The sequence below is a fragment of the Monodelphis domestica genome, chromosome 2 (assembly GCF_027887165.1).
Source record: "Monodelphis domestica isolate mMonDom1 chromosome 2, mMonDom1.pri, whole genome shotgun sequence".
Classification (NCBI taxonomy): Eukaryota; Metazoa; Chordata; class Mammalia; order Didelphimorphia; family Didelphidae; genus Monodelphis; species Monodelphis domestica.
Window position 1 is genome coordinate 300,746,315 of NC_077228.1, and position 24,553 is coordinate 300,770,867.

At 39.5% G+C, this 24,553-nt stretch overlaps 1 protein-coding gene across 3 annotated transcripts in view; it reads right to left on the reverse strand.

The window, feature by feature from the left end:
- Window positions 1–13,207: 13,207 nt before the first annotated feature.
- The window catches only part of CILK1 (ciliogenesis associated kinase 1), a 92,244-nt gene continuing 80,898 nt past the window's right edge, over window positions 13,208–24,553 (reverse strand). For all 3 annotated transcript variants that reach the window (XM_001364227.4, XM_016431135.2, XM_016431137.2), the window contains 2 exons: window positions 18,091–18,213; window positions 13,208–17,661 (listed from right to left, as the gene is read on the reverse strand). In XM_001364227.4, coding sequence (XP_001364264.2) covers window positions 17,507–17,661; window positions 18,091–18,213 — 278 coding nt within the window. In that variant the 3' untranslated portion in view covers window positions 13,208–17,506. The remainder of the gene's footprint in view (window positions 17,662–18,090; window positions 18,214–24,553) is intronic.

The following is a 24,553-nucleotide window of genomic DNA, read 5'->3' on the forward strand; positions in this document are numbered from 1 at the left end:
ACGGAGGGAAACCGAGACGGAACCGCCAACGATAGAGAAACGGAGTCACAGAGCCAGAGAAAGAGAAAGACAGAGGAAGCAGAAAGAGACTGAGAGCGATATAAAAAGAATAAACTGGAATTTCCATCACTGAAATTCTCAATGAAAACTGGGTGAAAACTCAAAGTAGAAGTCGATTTTGGCCACAAGGAGGCATATTTAAGCTTCTTTCAAAGCTCCTTAAATCTTTCGCTCACACGATGACGCTCTAAACGTGCTCCATATTCTCCTCTAAGATTTTTTGGGTTCTTCCCCGCCACAGGTCTTTAGGTCTTTTTTCAGTTGTTATCTATAATTTGTACTTGTACTGTCTAGACTCGATCTGCAGCCCTGAATGCAGTTCCGAGAGCCACATTTTAAGAGGGAAGTTCCTGTTCTAACGAGAAAGTCCAGGATAGACAGCTGAGAAAAAGTTGATAGTGTGGCTTTGCTCAGAAAAGAGAAGAGCATGATCGAATACTCGCTTCGTTTATTTGAAGAATTGTCCTAAAGGAAAGGAAATAAGCACGTAGTTTGTGTAGTTCTGAAAAGAAACCTTTTTGAGGATCTTTAGGGTCCCTGATAGCCTCACACCCAAATGTGCATTTGGTAAGACCAGCAAAAACCCTGCTCTCTCTCTGGTTCCTCTCCTTCCCAAACGTCTGTGCTCTCTCTCCTTTGGTTTAATGCTACCTGACAAGACTCTACCGAGGCACTGTGGGGGTCATTCTCGATTGTAATCGATTTCAATCTAGTTGGGGAGAAAAGGCTTAAATATATGAAATAGGTCACAACATGAAAGTGCCCATCTATGCAAAAAAAAAAAAAAAACCATTAACTTTTATTATGGACACAGAACTGGATTATCTAATCCAACTCCTTATTTTACTGATAAGGAGAGGAGAAACCAAGAAAAGTTTAACAAATGATTCAAGGTAACAGAAGTAAGAGAAAGAACTAGAATCTGAGCCCCAGAGTCCATTCGTTCCAAATGCAGCATCTTTCCCACTAGACCATGGTTTTACAGGCAGTAAATGAAGCAAGCATTCAAAGTTCTTTTATCACAGATAAAAAAAGATACATGATTTTATAAATAAAAACTCTTCCTAAGGCTATGTATATTACGCATGTATGCACACCTACATGTTTGTCTGTGCATATAGTATGTATACATATATGAGCATGTGTGATATATATCTATGTGGACATACACATGATGTGTACATATATGAATATACACCTATGTGGATATGTGGATAGATATTTATGTGTATGAATAAATAAATAAATATATGTATGTATGTTGGTTGTCTCTCGAACCGAGGATGACTATTGTCTTTGTGCGTTTTTGTGCACAAAGACACTTGTGCATGAAGATTTAAGTGGAAAAGTCGATGCGCAGAGACAGTCCCACTCTCTTGGCATTGGAAGCCTGGGTCCAGTGGTACGAGAAGTCGTTACATCTGGAGACTTCCTCAGCTGCATTGGATGGCCGTGTTGTCTTTTGTGCTCCAACACGCCCTAAGCACTCCACAGTGCTTTGCTGCGTCGCCCTCTCAGCCGGTGAACCTTCTTATTGGTTTCTTCTGCCTGCTCTGCCGAAACAGTCTTCACATGCTGGGTGAGCAAAGCCCTGGTTCACCAGGGGTCGACGACCGGATGGCTACCCTCACAAGGTTTAGCCGGCCTGTTGAAGCCGTTGCCCGGGGGTGTGGCCGCTGCCACATGCTAGCAGCTACTGGGAGCCACAAGTGAGAGCTGGGTGTCAGGTGAGGGTCAGAGACTGGAGAGCTGCCCTAGAAGGGCACGACAAGCCCTCCATACCAGAGATATTACCCCTCCCTGAGCACCCCATACACCCTTTTATATATATATATATATATATCTTCTGTCCATGTTATGTGAAGGAGTGTACAGTCTATTGTATGGGGACAAAACAAAAAATATGGACAAATATTTGTGACATTTGTTGTGTTTTGCTTGCAGAGAGATTTTGTTTATGTGATAGTGTATGCGTCTGTGTGTGTATATTTAAGCCCATATATAAATAAATAATATGTATACACATATAACATATACTGCCTGTTTGTGTATTATAGATGTACATATACACATATATCTATATGAACACATATACATACATGTAGTGTAGAACACATTTTTTTTTGCTTTATTATAATTTGTTGAAGAAAACTTTTTTTGGTAGGAAATAGTCCAAGAAAGAAGTGATATCAACGTCCTTCTTCCTCCCATTCCAACAAGAAAGAAAGAAAGAAAGAAAGAAAGAAAGAAAGAAAGAAAGAAAGAAAGAAAGAAAGAAAGAAAGAAAGAAAGAAAGAAAGAAAGAAAGAAAGAAAGAAAGAAAGAAAGAAAGAAAGAAAGAAAGAAAGAAAGAAAGAAAGAAAGAAAGAAAGAAAGAAAGAAAGAAAGAGAGAAAGAAAGAGAGAAAGAAAGAGAGAAAGAAAGAAGAGAGAAAGAAAGAAAGAAAGAAAGAAAGAAAGAAAGAAAGAAAGAAAGAAAGAAAGAAAGAAAGAAAGAAAGAAAGAGAGAAAGAAAGAAAGAAAGAAAGACAGAAAGAAAGAAAGAAAGAAAGAAAGAAAGAAAGAAAGAAAGAAAGAAAGAAAGAAAGAAAGAAAGAAAGAAAGAAGAAAGAAAGAAAGAAAGAAAGAAAAAAAGAAAGAAAGAAAAAAGAAAGATAGAAAGAAAGAAAGAAAGAAAGAAAGAAAGAAAGAAAGAAAGAAAGAAAGAAAGAAAGAAAGAAAGAAAGAAAGAAAGAAAGAAAGAAAGAAAGAAAGAAAGAAAGAAAGAAAGAAAGAAAGAAAGAAAGAAAAGAAAGAAAGAGAGAGAGAGAGAGAGAGAGAGAGAGAGAGAGAGAGAGAGAGAGAGGGAGAGAGGGAGGGAGGGAGGGAAGGAGGGAAGGAAGGAAGAAGGAAGGAAGGAAGGAAGGAAGGAAGGAAGGAAGGAAGGAAGGAAGGAAGGAAGGAAGGAAGGAAGGAAGGAAGGAAGGAAGGAAGGAAGGAAGGAAGAAAAGCATCAGTGAAACATTTTAAAATAGACATAAGAGAGCAGGAAGTTCAGAAGAGACCATAGATAAACAGGACAGTGTTGTTAATTATGTTAAATTTAATGTATGCTTTCTTTTTTAAAAAGTAAGTTATGGGGGCAGCTCAGTGGATTGAGAACCAGGCCTAGAGATGGGAGGTCCTGGTTTCAAATTTGGCCTCAGACACTTCCCAGCTGTGTGACCCTGGACAAGTCACTTGACCTCCATTTCCCAGCCCTTACCACTCTTCTGCCTTGGAGCCAATACGTATTGATTCTAAGACATAAGGTAAGGGTTAAAAATATATATATATGCCATAGATATTCATGGTTTCATATGCAACCTTTTCCTGTTTTTCTTAGTATATAGAAATGTTCATATTTGTAAGGTTTATAATTTTTTAAAAAGAAAAATAATTAAAGGTCAGTTTTATTTCAGGGAAAAGCTTGGAGTTATTAAAAGAAATACAATTTGCCAAATGAAGTGCAATCAATTACTCTCTTGTTCAATTTTATTTTGTAATCAGGAAAAAAATAGATTTTGCAATAGTGATTCCACTTCTGTTGAAATCTACAGGCAGGGCTTTCTCCCCCTCCCTTCTCTACCTCTCCCATTTCCCTGGGAATATGCACTGCTCAGGCAGTGCTGAAATCCAAAGGCACTAATTTGTCATTGGAAAAGAAAATATTGAAACGCATAGTGGTCAGCTTGCATGCACAGAAAGTTTATGATTGAATCCATTCCAGGCAAATCAGCCTGGATGCCCTCCTATGAATGCCCTCCTAGAACTTGTATTCAATTTCTTTTTCTCCTGGTGGCTCCTGAGCAACTTATTTAGCAAGCATTTATTATGCTCCTAGCCTGTGCAAAACACTGAGTTAGCTGCTGGAGTATGCAAAGATAAATGATGCTCTTAATCTATAATGGAAAAAGGTATAAACAAATAATGATAATATAGACATTTTATGTAAGTGATGTAAAAATATCTCAGATTCCTTCCAGAACCTGAAAGAGCCAGTATTGTTCCAAAGAAAGAACCTGGACTCTGGAGTCAGGAAGACCTGAGTTCAATTCCAGCCTCAAAGAATGATTACTTGTCACTTAACCTTTGTTTGCCTTAATCCATTGGAGGTGGAAATGGCAAACCACCCCAGCATCTTTGCCAAGAAAACTCTGTATGGGCTCCACAGAGTTGGACATGACTAAACAAAAACAAAAATAGCATGGGATAACTTGGTGGCACAGTGGATCAGATCATTGGACTTGTAGTCATAAGGACCAGAAAGACCAGAGTTCAAATCTGACCTCGGATATTGTGTGACCCTGGACAAGTCACTTAATCTCTGCTTCCATAAAACTGGAGAAGGAAGTGGCAAATCACTCCTGTAACTTTGCCAAGAAAGCCCCTTGGACAGCTGATTCAAGGAAGTCACAGAGTTAGACAGGTCTGAGCAACCACATAGTTTGGTTTCAAGATTCACTGTTCTGGTTCATCTTCCCCTGAATTTTTTTCCCTAAAATTTTAATATCTCTTTTAATGTGTCACTCAGAAGCAGATACATGCTCACAACTAGGTGCTTTTAACCTTGGGGTCTATGCATCAATTCCAAGGTATCTGTAAACTTGGGTATGGGTGGGGAAATCACATCTTTATTTCCACTCAACTTTAACTGAAATTTAGTAATGCCTTTAATTCCTTAAAAATATTATTTTGAGGATGCTTCACCATCCTGCCAAAGGGATCCATGATACAAAAAAGGTTAAGAATTCCAGTTCTGGGTAAAGGCAAAGATTATCTCCTCCATCACTGCAGGAATCACATTTCTAGTAAAGTAGCCCATGACAGCATTTTGTTTTGTTTAGGTTTTTTGTTTGTTTGTTTGTTTGTTTTTTAGCAGTGACCCATTGGACTCAGGTCAAAAATGCTAGCAGTAAAATGCTAGAGCATTATTCTATGAATTTGCTCTCTAGGTACTATAAAGATTAAAATTTTAGGGGGGAAACTGAGGCAGGTAGAAATTAGTTTCTCTCTGCAAGGAGTATTATATTTTTAGAGGTTTATTGGAGATTAAAATATAAAGAAAATACAAGTAAGAGAGGCACGTGTCTAGGCCCAAAGAGTCTATTCACGACCACTCACAACTTGCCTGCTAGGTGGAGAGCCGCGTCTGCTCCCAAGCGGAAGTAGGAAAGAGAACAGAGCCTTTTTACAACCAGGTTAAATACCCCATCTCGCTCTTGGCCCAGGTGAGGTTACAAGGCATTCTGGGGAAGTGGAGCAAGGACTTCTGGGGATTGAAGTCCTGGATTCAAGTCTCCATATTTACAGTACATTTCTCCAATCTTCTACTAATAAAGTTGATTTAAAAAAATTCAAATATAGGACTTTCTCTTTATCCCTATGATATTTCATCTTCCTAGTTTTAGTTCTGTTCCAACCAGTGGAATGATTTTTGAATTCTGATTTCATCATCTAAGGTTATCCCTACTAACTCTATTACTGCATCTGAAAACTTTTTTAAATGGCGCCTGTGTTCTTCATTCAAGGAAAAAAAAAATTTTAATGTAGATATTAAACCTGGGTCCAAGGATACACTTTGGCAAGGTTTGACCAGCTTGTGATCAATATATTACCTAACACGCTTTCAACAACAAATTAAATTCGACCTGTATTAAATGCTTTCTAATCTCTTTTACTCTCCTAATTCAGTCACGCCACTGAAAAGTGTCCGAGATAAGATTTCATTGGTCCTTTTTGAAATCAAAGAAGAAAATACAACAGCAACAGCTGTCCTAGGGATCAGGTACCATGCCAGATTTAGATAAAAATAATCCCTGCACTCATAGAGCTTATAATCATTTGTTGTTCAGTTGTCTCAGTCAGGCCCGACTCTGTGAACTCACTTGGAGTTTTCTTGGCAAAAATACTAGAGTGGTTTGCCATTTCCTTCCCCGGCTCATTGGACAGATGAGGAAACTGAGGCAAACAGGGTTGTGACTTGCCCAGGATCACATAGCTAGTAAGAGACTGAGACTGTGAACTTTATTCTTTAAGCTTTTTTTTTTTTTGAGGAAAAAAGTGATATAAGTAGGACTCTGCAAAAAAAAAAAAATTGGTCTGATAGATTAATAGATGGAGAGGGAGGTCACGGTAGTTATGCTCCCAAAAAGGTAGAAAGAAAAATATTGCTAAAGTGGAAGGAATGGCTAAGCAAAGTGTGATAATAATAATAAGCCAATATTTATGTAGCTTATATTATATTTATATTATTATAGTATGCTATATGTCTACAAATATATAATATATTTATAGGAATTTTGTATGTATATATTATTTATAAATATGTTTCTAGAAATACTAATATTTCTATGAGCCAGGCATTGCGCTAATTGCTTTTAAATGATTTCCTCCTTTGATTCTTACCATACCTAGGAGGTAGATACCATTATTATCTTCCTTTTACAAATGGAGAAACTGAGGCAAACAGAGGCTAAGTGACTTGCCTGGGGTCACACAATAAGGAAGTAGATAAGGCTAGATTTAAACCCAGGTCATCCTGGCACCAGGTCTGATGTTCTATCCACTGTGCCATCCGACTCCCTTGCTAAATGGCACGTACATATATGGAAGGTAGGTGAACGTAATGGAATATTGCTGCACAGAAAAAAATAAGTTATGCAATAAGAAGGCAGAGAAGCTTGGAAAGAGCTCTATTAATTGATGCACAATGAAGTCATCAGAGCCCAAATAACAATATACATAGTAATTACAATAGAAATTAAAAGAATAACTCATCCCCTCCCCCACCAAAACCTACTCCCCCACCCCCACAGAAGTAAATGTAACAAAATGATGAAAATCAAGCAAGCCTTTGAATGAAGAGATATGAGAGGACTATCCCTCTCCCAATCTTGTTTTTTAGCCTTATTCCATATATTGATCAGTTGTATTGATTTTTTTCCATCTCTAAAAAGCTCCTTGCTTATATTGGTTGGCTCTCTAGTAGGGATCCTTGGGATAACTATGGTGAGACAAAACAGGAGACTTTTAAAAAATATTTTTATTTCTAAAATTTATATTTCTATTTTTATAAAATAATAAATATAATTTTGTTATGTTTTTGTTATAATTTATTATAATTTAATTTATTATAATTGTATTTATTATCATTTATTACATAATTAAATAAATATAATATTTTTTAAGGAAGAAGAAAATAGTGCTAACAATTCATTTAAAAATACACAGGAGGGGGCAGCTGGGTAGCTTAGTGGATTGAGAGCCAGACCTAGAGACAGGAGGTCCTAGGTTCAAATCGGGCCTCAGATACTTCCCAGCTGTGTGATCCTGGGCAAGTCACTTAACCCCCATTGCCTAGCCCTTACCACTCTTCTGCCTTAGAACCAATATACAGTATTGATTCCAAGATGGAAGGTAAGAGTTTTCAAACAAACAAATAAACAAACTAACTAATTAATTAAAAATAAAAATACACAGGAAAAATAAAATACTCAGGTAAAAACAGATTGTTCAGAAGGAGATCCAGACCCCAAAGAGATTTTTTAAAAGGGAGTGAGGAGGAATTAGACTCATTTCTACAAAAATATTTACAGCAGCTCTTTTTTGTGGTAGCAAAGAATTGGAAATTATGGGGATGGTCATCAACTGGGGAATGACGGAACAAGTTATGGCATATGATAGTGATGGATTACTATTGTGCAAACAGGATGATTTTGGAAAAATCTGAAAAGACTGACATGAACTGATGCAAAGCAAAATAAGTGAACCAGGAGAACGTTGCACACAGGGCCAGCAATCTTTCTTGATGAACAACTGTGAAGGACCTGTTATTCTCAACAATGCAGTGAGCCAAGGCAATCCCAGAGACTTAGAGTGAAAACAACCATCTGCCCTACCAGAAAGAACTGATAGAGTCGGAATGCAGACTGAAACATACTGTATTTCATTTCCTTTCTTCTTCATTTGAGCTGTCTCCCACAAAATGACTAATGTAGAAAAATGTTCCACATGATTACACAGGTAAAATCTATGTCAGATTGCTTAAAGGAAAGGTCAGAAAGAGGGAGAGAATTTACAACTCAAGACTTTCTAAAAAATGAATGTTAAAAATGTCTTTACCTGTAATAGAGGAAAAATAAATTCTTTTTTTAAAGGAGGGGATACAGATAAATGGGGCAGCATGGGTGCTGTTAAATTTTTCCTTAGTTAAAAAAAATTATTTTTGAGACTAGTCACCTTATCTCATCTAGACTAAAAATATAATTGCTATTGACGGCAGATCCCACTACTGACTGGTGAGGAAGCTGTTTCTGATCTGCACGGATTAGCCCCTCCATATTAAGTATCCAGTGGCCCAGACTATAAAGCCTCACCCCTCAAACCTTTCTCACCTTACAGCAGTAAGACTTAAGTGATCTGCTGACCCCAGCCCCTCTAGTAGAAAGGATTTGAGGAGAACCCAATGAGCCCAACCTCTATATACTCTATTTATTTTAAATATTTACCTTAAATCTTAGAATCTATACTGTATATTGGTTTTAAGGCAGAAGAAGAATCAGGGCTAGGCAATGTGATTTACCCAGGCTCATACAGCTAGGGAGTTTGATTTGAACCCAAGACTTCCCATCTTTAGATCTGGCTTTCAATCCACTGAGCCACATAGCTGTCCTTCAAAATTATACTTTATGAAATATATAACACTGAAACAAAATAAACACTATATATAAATTTAAATTTTTTTTTAAAATATGTAGCATTGAAACAAAATGTACTTTATAAAATATATAATATATAAGTATAAAAATTAAAAATATATGTCAATATATAACACTGAAATAAATATACTTTATAAATATGTAACAAGCAAAATATACTTTATAAAATATATATGTAAATTTTAAAAATTTATGAAACTGCATAACATGAACAAGAAGTACCTCATAAAATATATGTAAATATAAAATTTTAAAGCATATAAAATATATAACACTGAAACAAAATATACTTGATAAAATCTATCACAAAAATATCCTTTATAAAATCTATCACTCAAAAATATACTTTATAAAATATATAATATACATAAATAAAAAGTAAAGACACAAAAATATACAACACTGAAACAAAATATACTTTATAAAATCTACCACTCAAACAAAACATACTTAATAAAATATTACTCAAATAAAATATACTTTATAAAATATATAATATATATATGAATATATATATAAAAATTATGGAAAGGAAACAAGACTGACAGTTTGTGGGGGAAGGGGCCAACTGGGAGTGGCAGTAATGGGGCTGTATTGATTTAGTCTTTGGTAAGAATCATTTAAGGGCATCTTAGTGGCTGAGTGGATGGAGTAGCCCAGAGTCAGAAAGATTCATCTTCCTGAGGTCAAATCTGGCCTCAAACTTTTACTAGCTGTGTGATCCTGGGCAACTCACTTAAGCCTGTTTGCCTCAGTTTCCTCATCTATAAAAAAAGCTAGAAAGAGAAGGAAATGGCAAACCATTCCAGTATCTTTGACAAGAAAATCCCAAATGGGGGTCACAAAGTGTTGGACACAATTGAATACTATTTAATTAGATACTTTATATTTATATATATACTTTAGTTTGTGTATTATTTAATGCAACCTCTAGTAGATCATATAAAAGGAATCATTAGAGGCTTGTGAGCTATGGTTTTACATATAGATAGCTTCAGATTCAGTCTAGGTGTAGCTTTTGGGGAGCTTCCCTCAAGGAAGATTCAGGCTACACATATTAAAATGTATAAAAAGTGGGTTTTCTGAACTAGATTTTTAAAATTCAAAGATATTTTATTTTCCCAATTACATATAATAACTTTCAACATGTTTTCTGAAATTATAAGATCCAAATTGTCTCCCTCCCTCTCTCTTCCCTCCCCTCTCTTGGAGATGGCAAGCAATTTGATCTGTATTATACATGTATTATTGTGCAAAACATTCTTCCATAATGGTCATTGTTGTAAGAGAATACTCATATAAAATAGAAATCCCAAAATAAAACCATAAATAATGTGAAAGATAGTGTATTTTGATGTGCATCTGACTCCAACAGTTCTTTCTCTGGAGCTGGATGGCATTCTTTTTCCCAGGTTCCTCAGAATTGTCCCAAATCATCTTATTACTGAGAGTAGCTAAGTCTATCATACAATCATATTGCCATTACTGTGTACAATGTTCCCCCGTGGAGCTAGATTTTTTAAAGTCTTTTGTCTTCTACTTATATGAACTCATGCCAAGTAAAGTGAGCAGAACCAGCAGAACCCTGAACGTAGTAACAATACTATGATACAATGATCAACTGTGAATGACTCAGCTACTCTAATTAATACAAATGATCCAAGACAATTCCAAAGGACTCAGTGAAAAATGTTATCCACCGAGAGAGAATTGATGAATTCTGTGTGCAGCCTGCAATATATTTTTTCACTTATTTCATTTTTCTTGCTTTTTTTTTGCAACAAGGTTAATATGAAAATGTTTTTCGTGGCTTTGCATGTATAATTGACATTTTATTGCTTTCCTTCTCAATGGATGGAGGAATTGGAGGGATGCAAGAAACATTTTTTAGTGAACGTTAAAATATATGAAATATATTTTAAGTAGTCTCTAGTTGGCTAATCTTCCTAAAGTACATATCCAACCCTGTCATACATATAAACCCATAATTGAGTAAATTTCAGTGGTTCCCCATCACCTCTAGAAACTCTTAAAAGTTCTCTATTTGGCATTCAAAGCCCTTCATTTAAAAAAAATTTTTATTTAATTAGTCAATTTAGAATATTTTCCCCTGGTTATAAGAATCATGTTCTTTCCCTTCCCACCCCCTCCTGTAGCCAGCATGCAATTCCAATGGGTTTTACATTTGTCTTTGATCAGAACCTATTTCCATATTATTGACATTTGCACTAGGATGATCATTTGGAGTCTACATCCCTAATCATATCCCCTCGACCCATGTAGTCAAGCAGTTGTTTTTCTTCTGTGTTTCTACTCCCACAGTTTTTCCTCTGAATGTGGATAGTGTTCTTTCACATAAATCCCTCTGGGTTGTTCAGGATCACTGCTTTGCCACAAATGAAGTCCATTACATTCAATTGTGCCATAGTGTATCAGTCTCTGTGTACAATGTTCTCCTGGTTCTGCTCCTCTCACTCTGCATCAATTCCTGGAGATTATTCCAGTTTCCATGGAATTCCTCCACTTTATTATTCCTTTGAGCACAATAGTATTCCATCACCAACATATACCACAATTTGTTCAGCCATTCCCCAATTGATGGGCATCCCCTCGTTTTCCAGTTTTTGGCCACCACAAAGAGTGCAGCTATGAATATTCTTGTACAAGTCTTTTTCCTTATTATCTCTCTGGGGTACAAACCCAGCAGTGCTATGGCTGGATCAAAGGGCAGACAGTCTTTTGTCGCCCTTTGGGCATAGTTCCAAATTGCCCTCCAGAGCGGTTGGATCAGTTCACAACTCCACCAGCAATGCATTAATGTCCCAACTTTGCCACATCCCCTCCAGCATTCATTACTTTCCTTTGCTGTCATGTTAGCCAATCTGCTAGGTGTGAGGTGATACCTCAGAGTTGTTTTGATTTGCATCTCTCTGATTATCAGAGATTTAGAACACTCAAAGCCCTTCATAATCAATTCCCTTCCTAACTTGCCATACTTCCATGAATTCTGAGATCCAATGACATTGACCTTCTTGTTGTTCCTCACAAGAGTCATCCGATCTCACTTCATTATCTTCATTCACATATGAGGCTCAGTTCATTCAGCATTTCCACTGATTGTCCTTGAACATCTAGAATTCTCTCTACTTATCTCCCTCTCTTGGTTTCCTTGTCTTTCTTCAAAAGGAAGGACATAAAAGGAAACATACTTCAAAGGGAAGACTAGTACCTCTGATGGGAAGACTCACTGAGCCCTTTTCAGAGCTGCTCATCCTCCTTTGGTATCCACTTACCACCTAGCTCTCACTTGTGGTTCAAGAAACTGTAGCATGGGGGGCAGCTGAGTAGATCAATGGATTGAGAGCCAGGTCTAGAGATGGGAAGTCCTAGGTTCAAATCTGGCCCCAAACACTTCCCAGCTGTGTGACCCTGGGCAAGTTACTTGACCTCCATTGCCTAGCCCTTACCACTCTTCTGCCTTGGAACCAGTACACAGTATTGATTCCAAGATGGAAGGTAAGGGTTAAAAAAATAAGAAGCTGTAGCATTCTCAGCAGCCAATCCTGGTAGACCATCCCAATAGCAGGGCTAATCCAGTTTGAGGGTAACCAGAAGGTCTCAAACCTGTGAGGAAGGGAGGTATTTACTCCAAGCATGTGATGATTTCCTCTGGAAGAAGGGGCATATGGGAACAATTTGTTCCAACTACCACAAAGGTGGTGGAAGCAGGAATTGTGGAGAGCTTAGAGATTGGTTAGACATTGAAGATGCCAACGTCATCCACTGCATCTTGAGGCACCACCAGTGGTCCTCACTTTTGTCTTGCCATTGGACTTCGATGACTCTTAAAGAGAGTGAGACTGATGACTTTGTGAAATTCTGCCTCATTTAAATTCAATTGAAGCACAAGTCAAAAGACATCACTCAGTGATGCCATTTTGATCTTCTACCAGTACCAAGGACAACAGCTAAAATCCCACCTTCTACCAAAGCCTTCACAGATTCCCCTTAATGGTAGTGCCTGCCCACTCTCCATGGTCTCCGGTTTTATCCTGCATGTATTGTGTTTGTGCATAGTTGTCTCTTCCATTAGACTGGGAGCTGCTTGAGAGTAGAGACCGTCTCTTACCATTCTCTTGTAGCTTATGATCTTAGCACAGTACCCTGCACATAATAGGCATTTACTGATGACTGAATCAGAAGTCAAATTACAAAATCTCCAAATCAGAAGAAAAACATCTGTGGACTGCTGCAACTTTATTTTGCAAATGTGATATATTCAATGTACCAAGCCTCAAAGAGGATATTAATAAAATCATGGGTGAATTATACACTGTGTAAAATTATAAACATGTAACCTCACCCTGGGATGGTGAAAGCAAATACAGAAACAAAACCCTCACGCCAACATTTCTTAAAAGGGTAGCTTTATTTGGGCCAGGAGGATTTTTTTACACAAAGTAAATGGGGTTTCTTTACACAAAGTAAATGGCCATACAACACACTATTTGAAGTAGGTGATGGATTTTGTGGGCTTTCCCCGCAAATGACATTTTCCCCTTCCTCTGTTCCCTTGTTTGTTTATTAGCATTAAAAATTTAATCTAAATGGATTCTATTTGGTGATTTATCAAATAATTAAACAGTCTTACTGATTGGGTAGCTGAGGTGAATCCAAGTCATCATTTCAACTTTTTTAGCTCAAACTAATTAGCACAGGGCGCCCAAGGAAAAAGTATATTCTAGATTAAATGTGATGCTTGCCCTTGATTTGACTTTTGTAAGAGTATCTACAAGAAAGTCCTTACATAAACTTATACAAAAAGTACAGTACATTGAATTGAAAATTTTTAAATCATCCTTTAAAAACTCAAGAACATCTATTGGACAGCCAAATTGCTACAATTTGCGTCAAAGTATATAAAAGATTTGCAAGTTAAAATGTTTTTTCATGAACATATTGCTTTTGGTCACACAGTGAGCAGCTGCCAACAACCTTCCTTCTTTCTTGGAAATGGCACAGAGCAATGACTGGCTGATACAATTGCTAGGAGAATAGTTTGCTAGAAAGGATGCACAGTGCGGGCACTCTCCTGACACGACTTATATTTGAACTTTCAAACAAAGTGAGAACGATAAATCACCGAAAGCAACAACTATATGCAAACATTAGCCTAAGGTTCTGATTTTGTTAACCATGAAAGGAGAGGTTGAGTCAGTCACATGTTTTGCTTAAACATTATCTACACAATTTCCCCAAATAAAAGTGGCAGGCTAATGACAGAGTCTATGGCAAAACAAATCATTCCTAATCTCTCTCTCTCTCTCTCTCTCTCTCTCTCTCTCTCTCTCACACACACACACACACACACACACTCCACCAATAATTCATTTTCTTTTATAAATCCAATTTTTCCAAGTACTTGATTTTCCTAAAGGGGGATATGCCATCATTTGCATTTAAAACTTTTATTCCTTTTTCTGGACATATTTGGGCATACTATGAGACTTGAATCTGTGGCCATTACCTGATAACCCCGGTGTGCTTTTTCCCTTCAAAGTGATTAGTTGAGGTTTACTCATAAACCAATACCATCAAACGCTTCACTTGTGTGTGTGTGGCTTGCATCATAAATAAATATTGTTACAACAAAGGCTAAAAAGATGTGCAGCTATTAATTTCTACTTGATAGAAATAGTCATCATTTGCCTCTGCTATCCAGAGCTGGAATACACAGTTTGTCCTTTACCCATTTGGCAAATAAAAGAGCACTTTATGAGCCTGCAGTTAGACTTTGTTTTCCTTTCCACGAAACAGCTTTATTTCTTTCCTATAGGTCACTTCATTGGGCTTTGCCAAGGAAAGCTGCTGGGACTTCTGATGGACACAGGAAAAGAAAAAACAAATAAAAAAAAAGAAAAATTTTCTTATAGGTGAGTCTTATCAGAACTTCATACAAAAAATTTTAGAGTCCTGAAATAAGAATTGACCTTTTAGATGCAGACTCGGTGTTTGGAATTGATGAGATTCAAAGAATTCACTATAAATTCGAGCCCAATGGAGAGAAAGTGTCTTATTTCTGTTCTCCCAGGGGCACTGTTTACAATGTGAAAACAGTTTTCTCCCCCAAATCAGTCTATGCTCCTCCTCTTCACGTAAACTAATGATGTAAGCTAGAAAATAAATATTCATTAGCATACTAAAAAAGCCATTGCTAAAAACACATTTCATGTTGCTTTAAGAAATCAGTCGGGTTACACGATACAATAAAATGGATGAATGCAGCTGCAAGGCGTACTTGCATATATAAAGAGATCACTTCCTTAAGTTTTGCTGCTAGTTTGCCAGCATTAAACATAATCGTCAAAAGACCAAACCCACATGCGCTGTGTGCTTGTTTGCTTGTTTTTGCATCCCTTGGGTTCCCCTAAGGGCACAGGGTTGGCTGATGGGTGGCTCTGCACGTTTTTGAGCCAAAGATACTCTCAGTGCCTAAGATACTCCTCGTTTTAATTTAGGGACCTTTGAAAGGGTGGCCATTCTCTCAGGCCACCAAGACCCTTGAACTTGGGAGGTCTGAAAAGGAATAGCTTAGGGACTGAGAGAGCCTGAGTTCGCCCACTACTAAATGTTAATCATGATCATATGCTTCGTGTTCTGCGAGAGGCGGCATGAGGCTAGCCTGAAACACAGGGCCGTCTGGACTTAAGGCATACCTCACCAGCGCAGAGACCGCAGGCGACAACCTTCGGGAACCTCGGACAGCTCCAAGACTAGAATTAGCTGATGAGTTTGTTGTCTGTCTGCATCCATGGGAGGATGAAATCACAGGTGTGGCCCCCAATAACAGCTATCTTTTTTTTTTTACTTTTATTTCCTTTTTGCCCTTCGGGAAACCTATCAAGGGAGCAGAAGAGTCCTACAGAGATGGGCCAAGAACAGCTCTTTATCTTTTATGTTTTCTGCCTACAAGCCAGCTTTGTCATTTTTAATATTGCTGTAAACATTCCTCTCCCAAGAACAGCCTCTGCCAGCTATATACAGCTTATCTTCCCTTTGCTTGAGAGAAATGAATGATTAAGTTCAAATGTGGCACATTGTTGGCACGGGCATTACTGTAAAACTTGGTTTCCCAGCAAATCAGAGAGCCCAAGTCCTCAAGCTAATCGGACTGCCATGACATACCTGGCAAGGATGGTGGATGACCCACTGTCTAGCCCTGACCAGCCCCCGAGATGTGCAACATGTGCAAAATTCCACTTGGGGAGGGGGACAGCTGGGTAGCTCCGTGGATTGAGAGCCAGGCCTAGAGACGGGAGGTCCTAGGTCAAATCTGGCCTCAGACACGTCCCAGCTGGGTGACCCTGGGCAAGTCACTTGACCCCCATTGCCTAGCCCTTACCACTCTTCTGCCTTGGGACCAATACACAGTATTGACTCCAAGATGGAAGGTAAGGCTTTAAAAAAAAATTCCACTTGGGGAAGATGGGGGGAAACTCTGCCAAGGTGAAACATCACTGGCTATGTCTGCTGGCACTCACTGTGGGGTAGGAACATAAAATGCAAATGGTCTATGTTATCCTTTAGATAAATAATTCATCAAAATTTCAATTTTGTGGGTATACATAATTACATGAGACTAACTCCCCACAAGTAAATCTCTTTCTGAAAATGGACAGAAAGGAAAATAGGAAGGGTTTTTTTTAATGGTGATCCCTAAACCCCATTTTGTAATACCTTAGAATATCTTCAATAACCTCAAAAGATGCTATAACATTCTTAAAATTCAAATTTGAATTAAAAAAATAAAAATATAAATATAAAAAAATTCTTAGAATTCAAAATTGAAATTCAAGAGGGGGTAGCTAGGTGGTCCAGTGGATAGAGCACCAGATCTGAAGTCAGGAGGTCCTGGGTTCAAATTTAGCCTCACACACTGCCTACCTGTGGCCCTGGACAAGTCACTTAACTCCATTTGCCTAACCCTTCCCCTTCTGCCTTAAGAGTTGTTGCTAAGGCAGAAAATAAGAGTTGTTTTTTTAAAAATGAAATTCAAGAAATGTTATAATACTTTTAGGAAAGGGGAATCGCAGTGCTACAAAATTAAATTAAGGAAAATAGGGCATCTGAAAAAGTTGAGAATCACTTTTACAGTACTAAAACCAAGCCAGGTGGTCAAGAGCTAGTAGATGTGCCTAATGTGCCATATTTTCCACTTAACCACGTCACAAATAGCCACAAGGCAGAGGTGAACGCCCCTGTACCACACAGCCCTAAATTGCACCTATATTGCAATACTGTATTAGTTTCACTGCATTTCTTTATTTGTATAAAATATTACCTGGACCCTCCCCCCAAAATAAGTCATTTTTTAAAAAAGTTCATTATAAAGGTTCCTGTATAAAATGCCAAAACGTAATCTCCTATATACAAAATGCTGCTGTTTAAGAAAATAATAGGACCCGGTTATAGAACAAAATAATTTTGTACAAAAAAGGTACAACATTGGATTCAAATGAATATTTTTTAAAAATTAAAATAAAAAGGAATATTGAAATATCTTGATTGCAGAAGATAACTATAATATGCTGGGGGAGGCCTTTGCGGTCATTTCTCATGCTGACTGCAGGTGGGGACATCCTCAGTATCTTCGCCATCGCTATCTGATGAAAAGTTTCCTGCGCCTCAGTGCAAAGTGCTTCATGCCTGTCATCGTCTAGATGCATACTTAGAAACCCAGTCAGTACGTCCATGGACAGGCTGGGCTGCAGGGGGCCGTGGCAATAATCCCGGGGTACTTCTGGGCTGGGTATGGAAAAGGGGGCGATTATGATGAGGTCTCACAGACTTCAGCGAAGCGTAACCTGCAGATGAGAGATAAACAGGACCTGCTTGTATTGGAGCTTCTTTGGACTCAAACAACATTTATTGAGCACCTACGGTGTGCCCAGCCCTGTGGTGGGTGCCAGGGGTACAGAGGCAAACCCCAAATGGCTCTGCCCCTCGAGGAGTTTACATTCTCCTGGGGAGATACAATCTGAATACAAGTGCCCAAGTACAAAGTATATTTAAGGTCATTTCAAGAGGGAGAGGAAAAAAGGGAAAGAAGCATTTATTAAGTGCCTCTCTTCATCTAGCCTCTGGGGAGTGAAGAAAGAGGGGGGATTATGGAGGCGGTGCCCAGAAATTCTAACTGGCACCGAGTCTTCTCTGTTGGGAAAAAAGGTTTCTGTCTAGCTATTGTGGAATGTGTAAATGGACTGCCGTGTGCCCATTGTATTGACTGAACTTACCAGGAGGAGGATCTGAAATAGGAGCTAGGTGTACCCTCTGTCCAGCAGAACCCACTTCTTTTTTCAGAAATGAAGGGAAATAGCCACTAGTCAGTCTGCTGGATCCTAAATAGCCTGAAACAACTGGCAGACAATAAGGGCAAAGTGTGTTAGTGAGGTGCCACATAAAATACATCCCGAGATTGAGGTTCGCTTTAAACAAAACGATCATAGCTGAAACATTAAGGAAAGTCCCACTCAGGGACTTGTTGTTCAGTTATGTCTGACTCTTGGCATCCCCGTTTGGGGTATTCTTGGTAGGGATACTGGAGTGGTTTGTTATTTCTTTCTCCAGCTCATTTTACAGATGAGGAAACGGAGGCAAACAGGGTTAAGTGACTTGTCCAGGGTCACACAGGCAGTAAGTGTCTGATGCCAGATTTTGAACTCAGGTCTTCCAGACTGCAGGCTCAGCACTCTATCCACTGTGCCACCTAGCTGCCCTCATTCCAGGATAGAGGATGCTGAAATGGGAGAAGCAACAAGATGGGGGGCATCGGAAGTCTCCGTGGGAAGAGAGAAGAAGTTAAGGAGAGGGGTTACATGAGTGGTAATTGGGTCCTCTCCTGGCCCTAGCATGTCTGTGTTAATTCTATTTGCTCTGGGGTTTTCAGAAGTAATCTACTATAGTTCATCAAGCAAGGCCAGCAAGCTCAATGCCTTATCACAATGGACTCCTTCCACAATGCTATAGCATCCGCTGGGTGTCAGATACCAACCCAAGGCTGTGTACTGGGGACACAAAGACAACAATGAAATAATTCCTGCCCTCAAAGAGCTCACATTCTATGGGAGGTAATAATATGCACGTAGTCAATAAATACAAGAAACATATAAAGTAATGCCAAGGGATGGGCAGTTGGGCGGCACAGTGGATGGATGCTGGGTCTGGAGTCAGGAAGAGCCAAGATCAAATCTGGTCTCAGACACTTAGCTGGGTGACCCTGGGCAAGTCATTTAACCCCATTTGCCTCCGTTTCCTGATCTATAAAATGTGCTGGAGAAGACAATGACAAACCACTCCACTATCGTCAAGAAAATCCCAAATAAGGTCACGAAGAATCGGACACGACCGAAACTACTCAACAACTACTGCAAAAATTAGGGAGGGGAGGGAGATTACTGATAGCTAAAATGTAGAGAGCACTTGCTATAGGCCAAGAACCGTACCATCATGATCTCATTGGGGCCTCACAACAAACCCAGGAGGTAAGTGCTATTGTCGCCTTTTAACAGAGGAGGAAAGTGAGGCACGAAGAGCCCAGGTCTCTAAGCGACTCACCCTGGGCCACACGGTTAGGAGTGTCTAAGGTAGCATTCAAAGACTGGTCCTCCTGGATACAAGTTCACCACTCGGTCCTGCCCACTAACCTGCCCTCCATAAGAATATACTCTTTCCAGGTTATTGGTCTTCCCTCTGCCACAATTCCCGTGTCCTACCCCGAGGCGCTTCCCTTACAATAGAAAAGGGAATGGGGGAACAGCGTGGAGTGAGCGGGTGGGGGGACGCTAAACGGATGAGTAGCAGCTGGCCCCTAGCTCCCCTACACCCCCAAACACGACCCATCCATCCCTTAGAGCCAGTCCGTATCTGGAATCTGCCCACTTGCCAACTTCTCTTACTTCCAGCAAGCCAGCGGCTATTCAGCATAGGGAGCCCTGACACATCTGGCCAGATGGGTACCTTCTCGCCTAGTTTTCATGGGCAAGGGGAGTTTTGCTAGTTTCTGCTGGAACCTCTATTTTTCAAGTCAAGGGATCTTTTTTGGAAGCAGGGAGGTTCTGCCCTCCCCCTTCGCAAAAAAACCCAAAACAAACAAACAAAAAACACACAAACACAAAATAAACAAACAAACTCTTCCCCATACCCAATTTTTCCTTGGACTCTGCAGGCATTACCAATACACGGAAGTTGAAGGGTGTGGGGGGAAGGTTGGGACAATATTCCACAAGGTAAGACCACAAAAAATGATGGATGTTTTGGGTGAGAAGACCACAGGAGCTTTCCTTGAGCACAAGGGTCGTCTTTCTTTCTCGTATATTTATAGCAAAATGCCCAGTGAACACAGTTAGCTAACAGATGCTTACGGATTTGACTTGGCACTGGAAAAAGGAATCATAGGGCCATAGAATTACAACCAGAACGACCTAAGAAGTCATCAAGTCCAACCATGTCAATGAGGATACTGAGGCCCAGAGAGGTAAAGCGCCCCTAGGGACACATCGCTACTAAGCGTCTGAGCTAGGATTCAAATGTAGATCTTCCTCACTCGGTGGAATGTCTGGAGTTATGTAGTAGGGATATGGCTCTTCCTGTAAAGGGTAGAGGTGGACCTTTTGATCTCCAGACACTGATTAAGTAGAACCACCCATGTGACCGGGAAAGGGGCCACCCAGTAATGGCCAAGGGAAGAAAAAAGACGATGAGTGGCATGAGCAGGGGACAGATCTGTTGTCTCCCAGCATGAGTGTCCAGAATGTAATGAGACGTGTCAAAGCTATCACCACCTCTGGGCAATTGGTTGGACAGGCATGGCGGACGCCCCCGACATTTACCCAAAAGCATTGCCAGAAACATTTAGGGTACTTCTGAAAAGAAACAAAAGCCTTTAGAAGAGTAGGTGGTGTTTTTATCAGCTAATGATTGAAGTTAGCAACTTCTGAAGACAGAGGTGGATCTGGGAAATGAAGAGAGAGTTCGGAAGGCGCCATTTCTTCCTAGCAAACAGCAAAGGTGCAAAAGGTGAGAGTAATGTTGGAAGGGTGGCTGAAATAAAGGCACACTGAGACAATGCCGGCGGAGCTCTGAATGTCTCACCATGCTAGGAAGCAACTGGGAGTTACTACTCGACAAGCATCAAGCGTCTCCTCCGGGCTCGCTCTTCTGAGAAGCTCTTAGGAGAGGCAAGCACACAAGTACATATCTGCACAGAATGCCGTTATTGCTTCATTCTCTAAGAGAACCAGTGACATGCTGGGGGGATATCTTGACGTGGGAATGAGTTGGATTTAGGTGAGGCAGAATCGTAGTCATCAGCCTTACTCTCCATTCCAGTCATCCAAATTCAGAGGCAAGACAAGGTCAAGAGGAGCAGTGGCAGCCTGGGATGCGGTGAATGACCGTAGCATGCTCAATGCCTGCCCAAGCTCCACAGTATCTGTCTCAGCCACCTTCATGGCCTTTGGAACAAAGTGTTTTTGTCTGCAGGGGGGCATCTTCCTATGCTTGGGGTAGATTTCCCCGTCACTCACGATGAGTTTGAAGTCTGTCAAGTTGCCCTCAACCCATCTGTGGATGTGGTTTTCCTGGGGTGAAGTTGCTGCACACACTACAAATTCTTGGAGCCATAGGTAAGCGCTTGGTGAAAGGTGGACACCAAAGGTAGAGGAGTAGCTCTGAAGACTAACTTAACGTACTGCTATATCTATAGAATAAACACAAAATAAATACAACGAACCCTAAAAGAGAGGGCACCTAAGAGCTGGCAACAGGGAATGGGGAAAGGCTTTCTGAATGTCTACTGTCTTTTTCTTTTTTTAACCCTCACTTTCTGTCTTAGAAGGGCAAGGACTTGGCAAACAGGAAAAGTGATTTTAAGGGTTACAAAGCTAGGAAATATCTGAGCTCACATTTAAACCCAGGTCCTCTTGACTCTAGGTCTGGCACTCTATCCACTGGGCTACTTAGCTGCCCCTAGGGATATTGCCTCTTGAAGGCCCTTTTTATAAGGATTAGCTAATCATGAAAAGAGGAGGAAATTTTTTGTGTAAAGGAAGACATATATACATATATATGTGTGTATGGCATACTATATACATATACACATCTATGTAGCATTTGTATATGATAATATATTAGACATTATAAGAGAGAAATCTGGAAACTTTGGGAATAAGCCTGAAAGAGCTGCAAGAATCCTGCAAGCAGCGAAGGGGGGATGGGCAGAAAGGAACTTGGAACCTTGAAGTGAGAAAAAACTGATCCAGGCCGTTGAAACTGACTCCTGGCTGAGAGTACCTGAGCAGAGGGTTTTGGACTCTGAATCTCAAAGTCAGTGATCTTTCTTCTCCCTGAATTCCTGATCCCAGATCCTCTGAAACTCCTGTCAGTGCACAAGGACTTTGAGAGACAAGCAGTCCACAGAGAAGATCTCTACAACTCCCTTTGACCCTTGAATTTGGGGACACTTGCTGTGCCAGCCAAGAAACCAGGGTTCCTCTCCTCTGAACCTCTCAGGGGTTCAGGCAATCAGACCTGAGCTGTCTAACTTTGGGGGGGAGTGTTAATTAGATAGGGACCCCCTCTCCTCCTTTCCCTCATGAATCTCAATCCTTACCCTTCATCAGCCCTGTCCCTTTCCTGCTTCCCTTGAATAAACTCAGTTATTAGGACCCAGAACTGACTCCAGCTTTATCAGAAGAGAGCCTGAATTGAGAGGGGAGATAAGTGGTCTCTCTCTCTCCAGAAGAAAGAGGCTTAACACCTGAAACCTCTTTCAACAAAGATCCCAGAGAGCTGGCAGTAGGAATTGAAGGTAGCCATATTGAGGGGGTCTAGTCAGAGAGGGCTGAGAGGGAAAAGACAAAATCCATCCTCCTCTCCTCTGGCTAAACAACACCATCTCCTCTCACTCTGTCTTTGCCTAGAAGAAGGAAGACTCCCATTCCCTTTTCACCCTTTCTTCCTTTATTATAAATCTCTCCCCTTTCCCCCCTTTTTTGCAACATATATTAATTACATAATTACATATTAATATATTACTATTTAATATATTTTAAACTTAATATATTATATGTGTATATATCATGTTTTATCATATAATATGTAGTGTATATATGTGTGTGTGTGTGTGTCAAAAAATGTAAGATATTGTTGCTAGTGTGGATGAACATCTTGATACCTAGCAGGAATTGATAAAGAGCATTGTTTTAATGTAGATTGCTAAAATATGCATATGAATAAACAAAGTTTTCAAACAAGATTTGGACAGTTTGGGAGAAAAAATGAAGTGGTGTCTTGCTTGTGTAGGAATAATTTGAAGTTATAAAGAGTCAGAGTTTGATCTTTTATCTGCTGAAAACTAAAGAAATATGATTATAAAGAAATGCAGTTTCATAGACACCAAAGAGATGGAGGATCTTGCTGAGAACTAGATTAAGGTGTGACAGGCACCATTCTTAATTTGCATAGTGTTTCATAACTAAAAAGGGTAAAACTAAGACATTGGGAAATTACATAAACATTTGGGGCCTGAGAGGTGATTAAAATAAGGACTACTGATGGGAGAGGGAAATTCAGACCCTTGTAACTTTTTTAAGTTAAAGGTCAGCCACTTGAGAGTCAGAAAGTTCTTTTTCAAGCCATTGAACAGATGAGAAACAGCAGCAGGAGCACAAGAGGACCCTAGAGAAGAACTAACTACGAAACAAGAGGGCAGAAACTATCTCTCATGGAATCACTCAGGAGAGAGGAAATGTCAGCTAAGTGATTCCTGATTGGTCAGAGAAAGAAGTGATTTCATTGGCCAAGAGCTCCAGGGACAACCAATGACCTTCAGCAGCATCTACCTCTCCATGAGGGCTTGTTGCTCTCTGCTGCCACCTCTGGCTTGAGAGGGAAAAGCAAAGGGGATTTTGCAACTACCATATTATCCTGGGTGAGTGGGATCTGTGTTCTGAGTAAGTTAAATTCTCCTTAGTGAATAACTGGGCTGATCTCAGTGTTGCCCTGGAGATAGAAGTTTTCCTTGACCTCATTATGTGTAATGAGGATAAATAAGCAATCAGTGGGAAGAGAAGCAGTTTCTTGTAGTGCAGATGTTCCCCAATGGACCAAAGATAATAGCCCAGAGGTGTGTTATTCTAAGAATATGAGTTTTCCTCCCTCAAATGTTTCCCTGCCAGATTCTTAGAAGTGTGTGCATACTCTTCCCCATTGCTACTGAGTACATTGGAAGAGGACTGTGATCTGGGTCTATCTGTGTATTTGTGAAGTATTTTATTTTGTATAATATATATTGTAATATTTATTATAACAATATTTACTAATAATATAATTGCTAGCATTTATGCAGTACCTAATATGTGCCAGGCACTGTTGCAGAAGCTTTACAACTATCTCATTTGATCTCACAACCACCCTGGGAAGTGGGTACTATTATCATTATTTTACAGTTGAGGAAATTGAGGCAAACAGAGATTTAAGTGACTTACTAGTATTGTCTGAGATCGGAACTAGACACAGATGTTCCAGGGAGCACTCGATTCTCTTTGCCACCTAGCTGTCTATGCATTATGTATTTCCTTTACTATATCAATCTATTTTTTATCAAGATCGATTTCCTTTAGTATATCTATAATATTATTTCTTATGTCTTATTATTAAGTAGTTATGTTTAAGAACTAAAAATAACTTAATTATAGT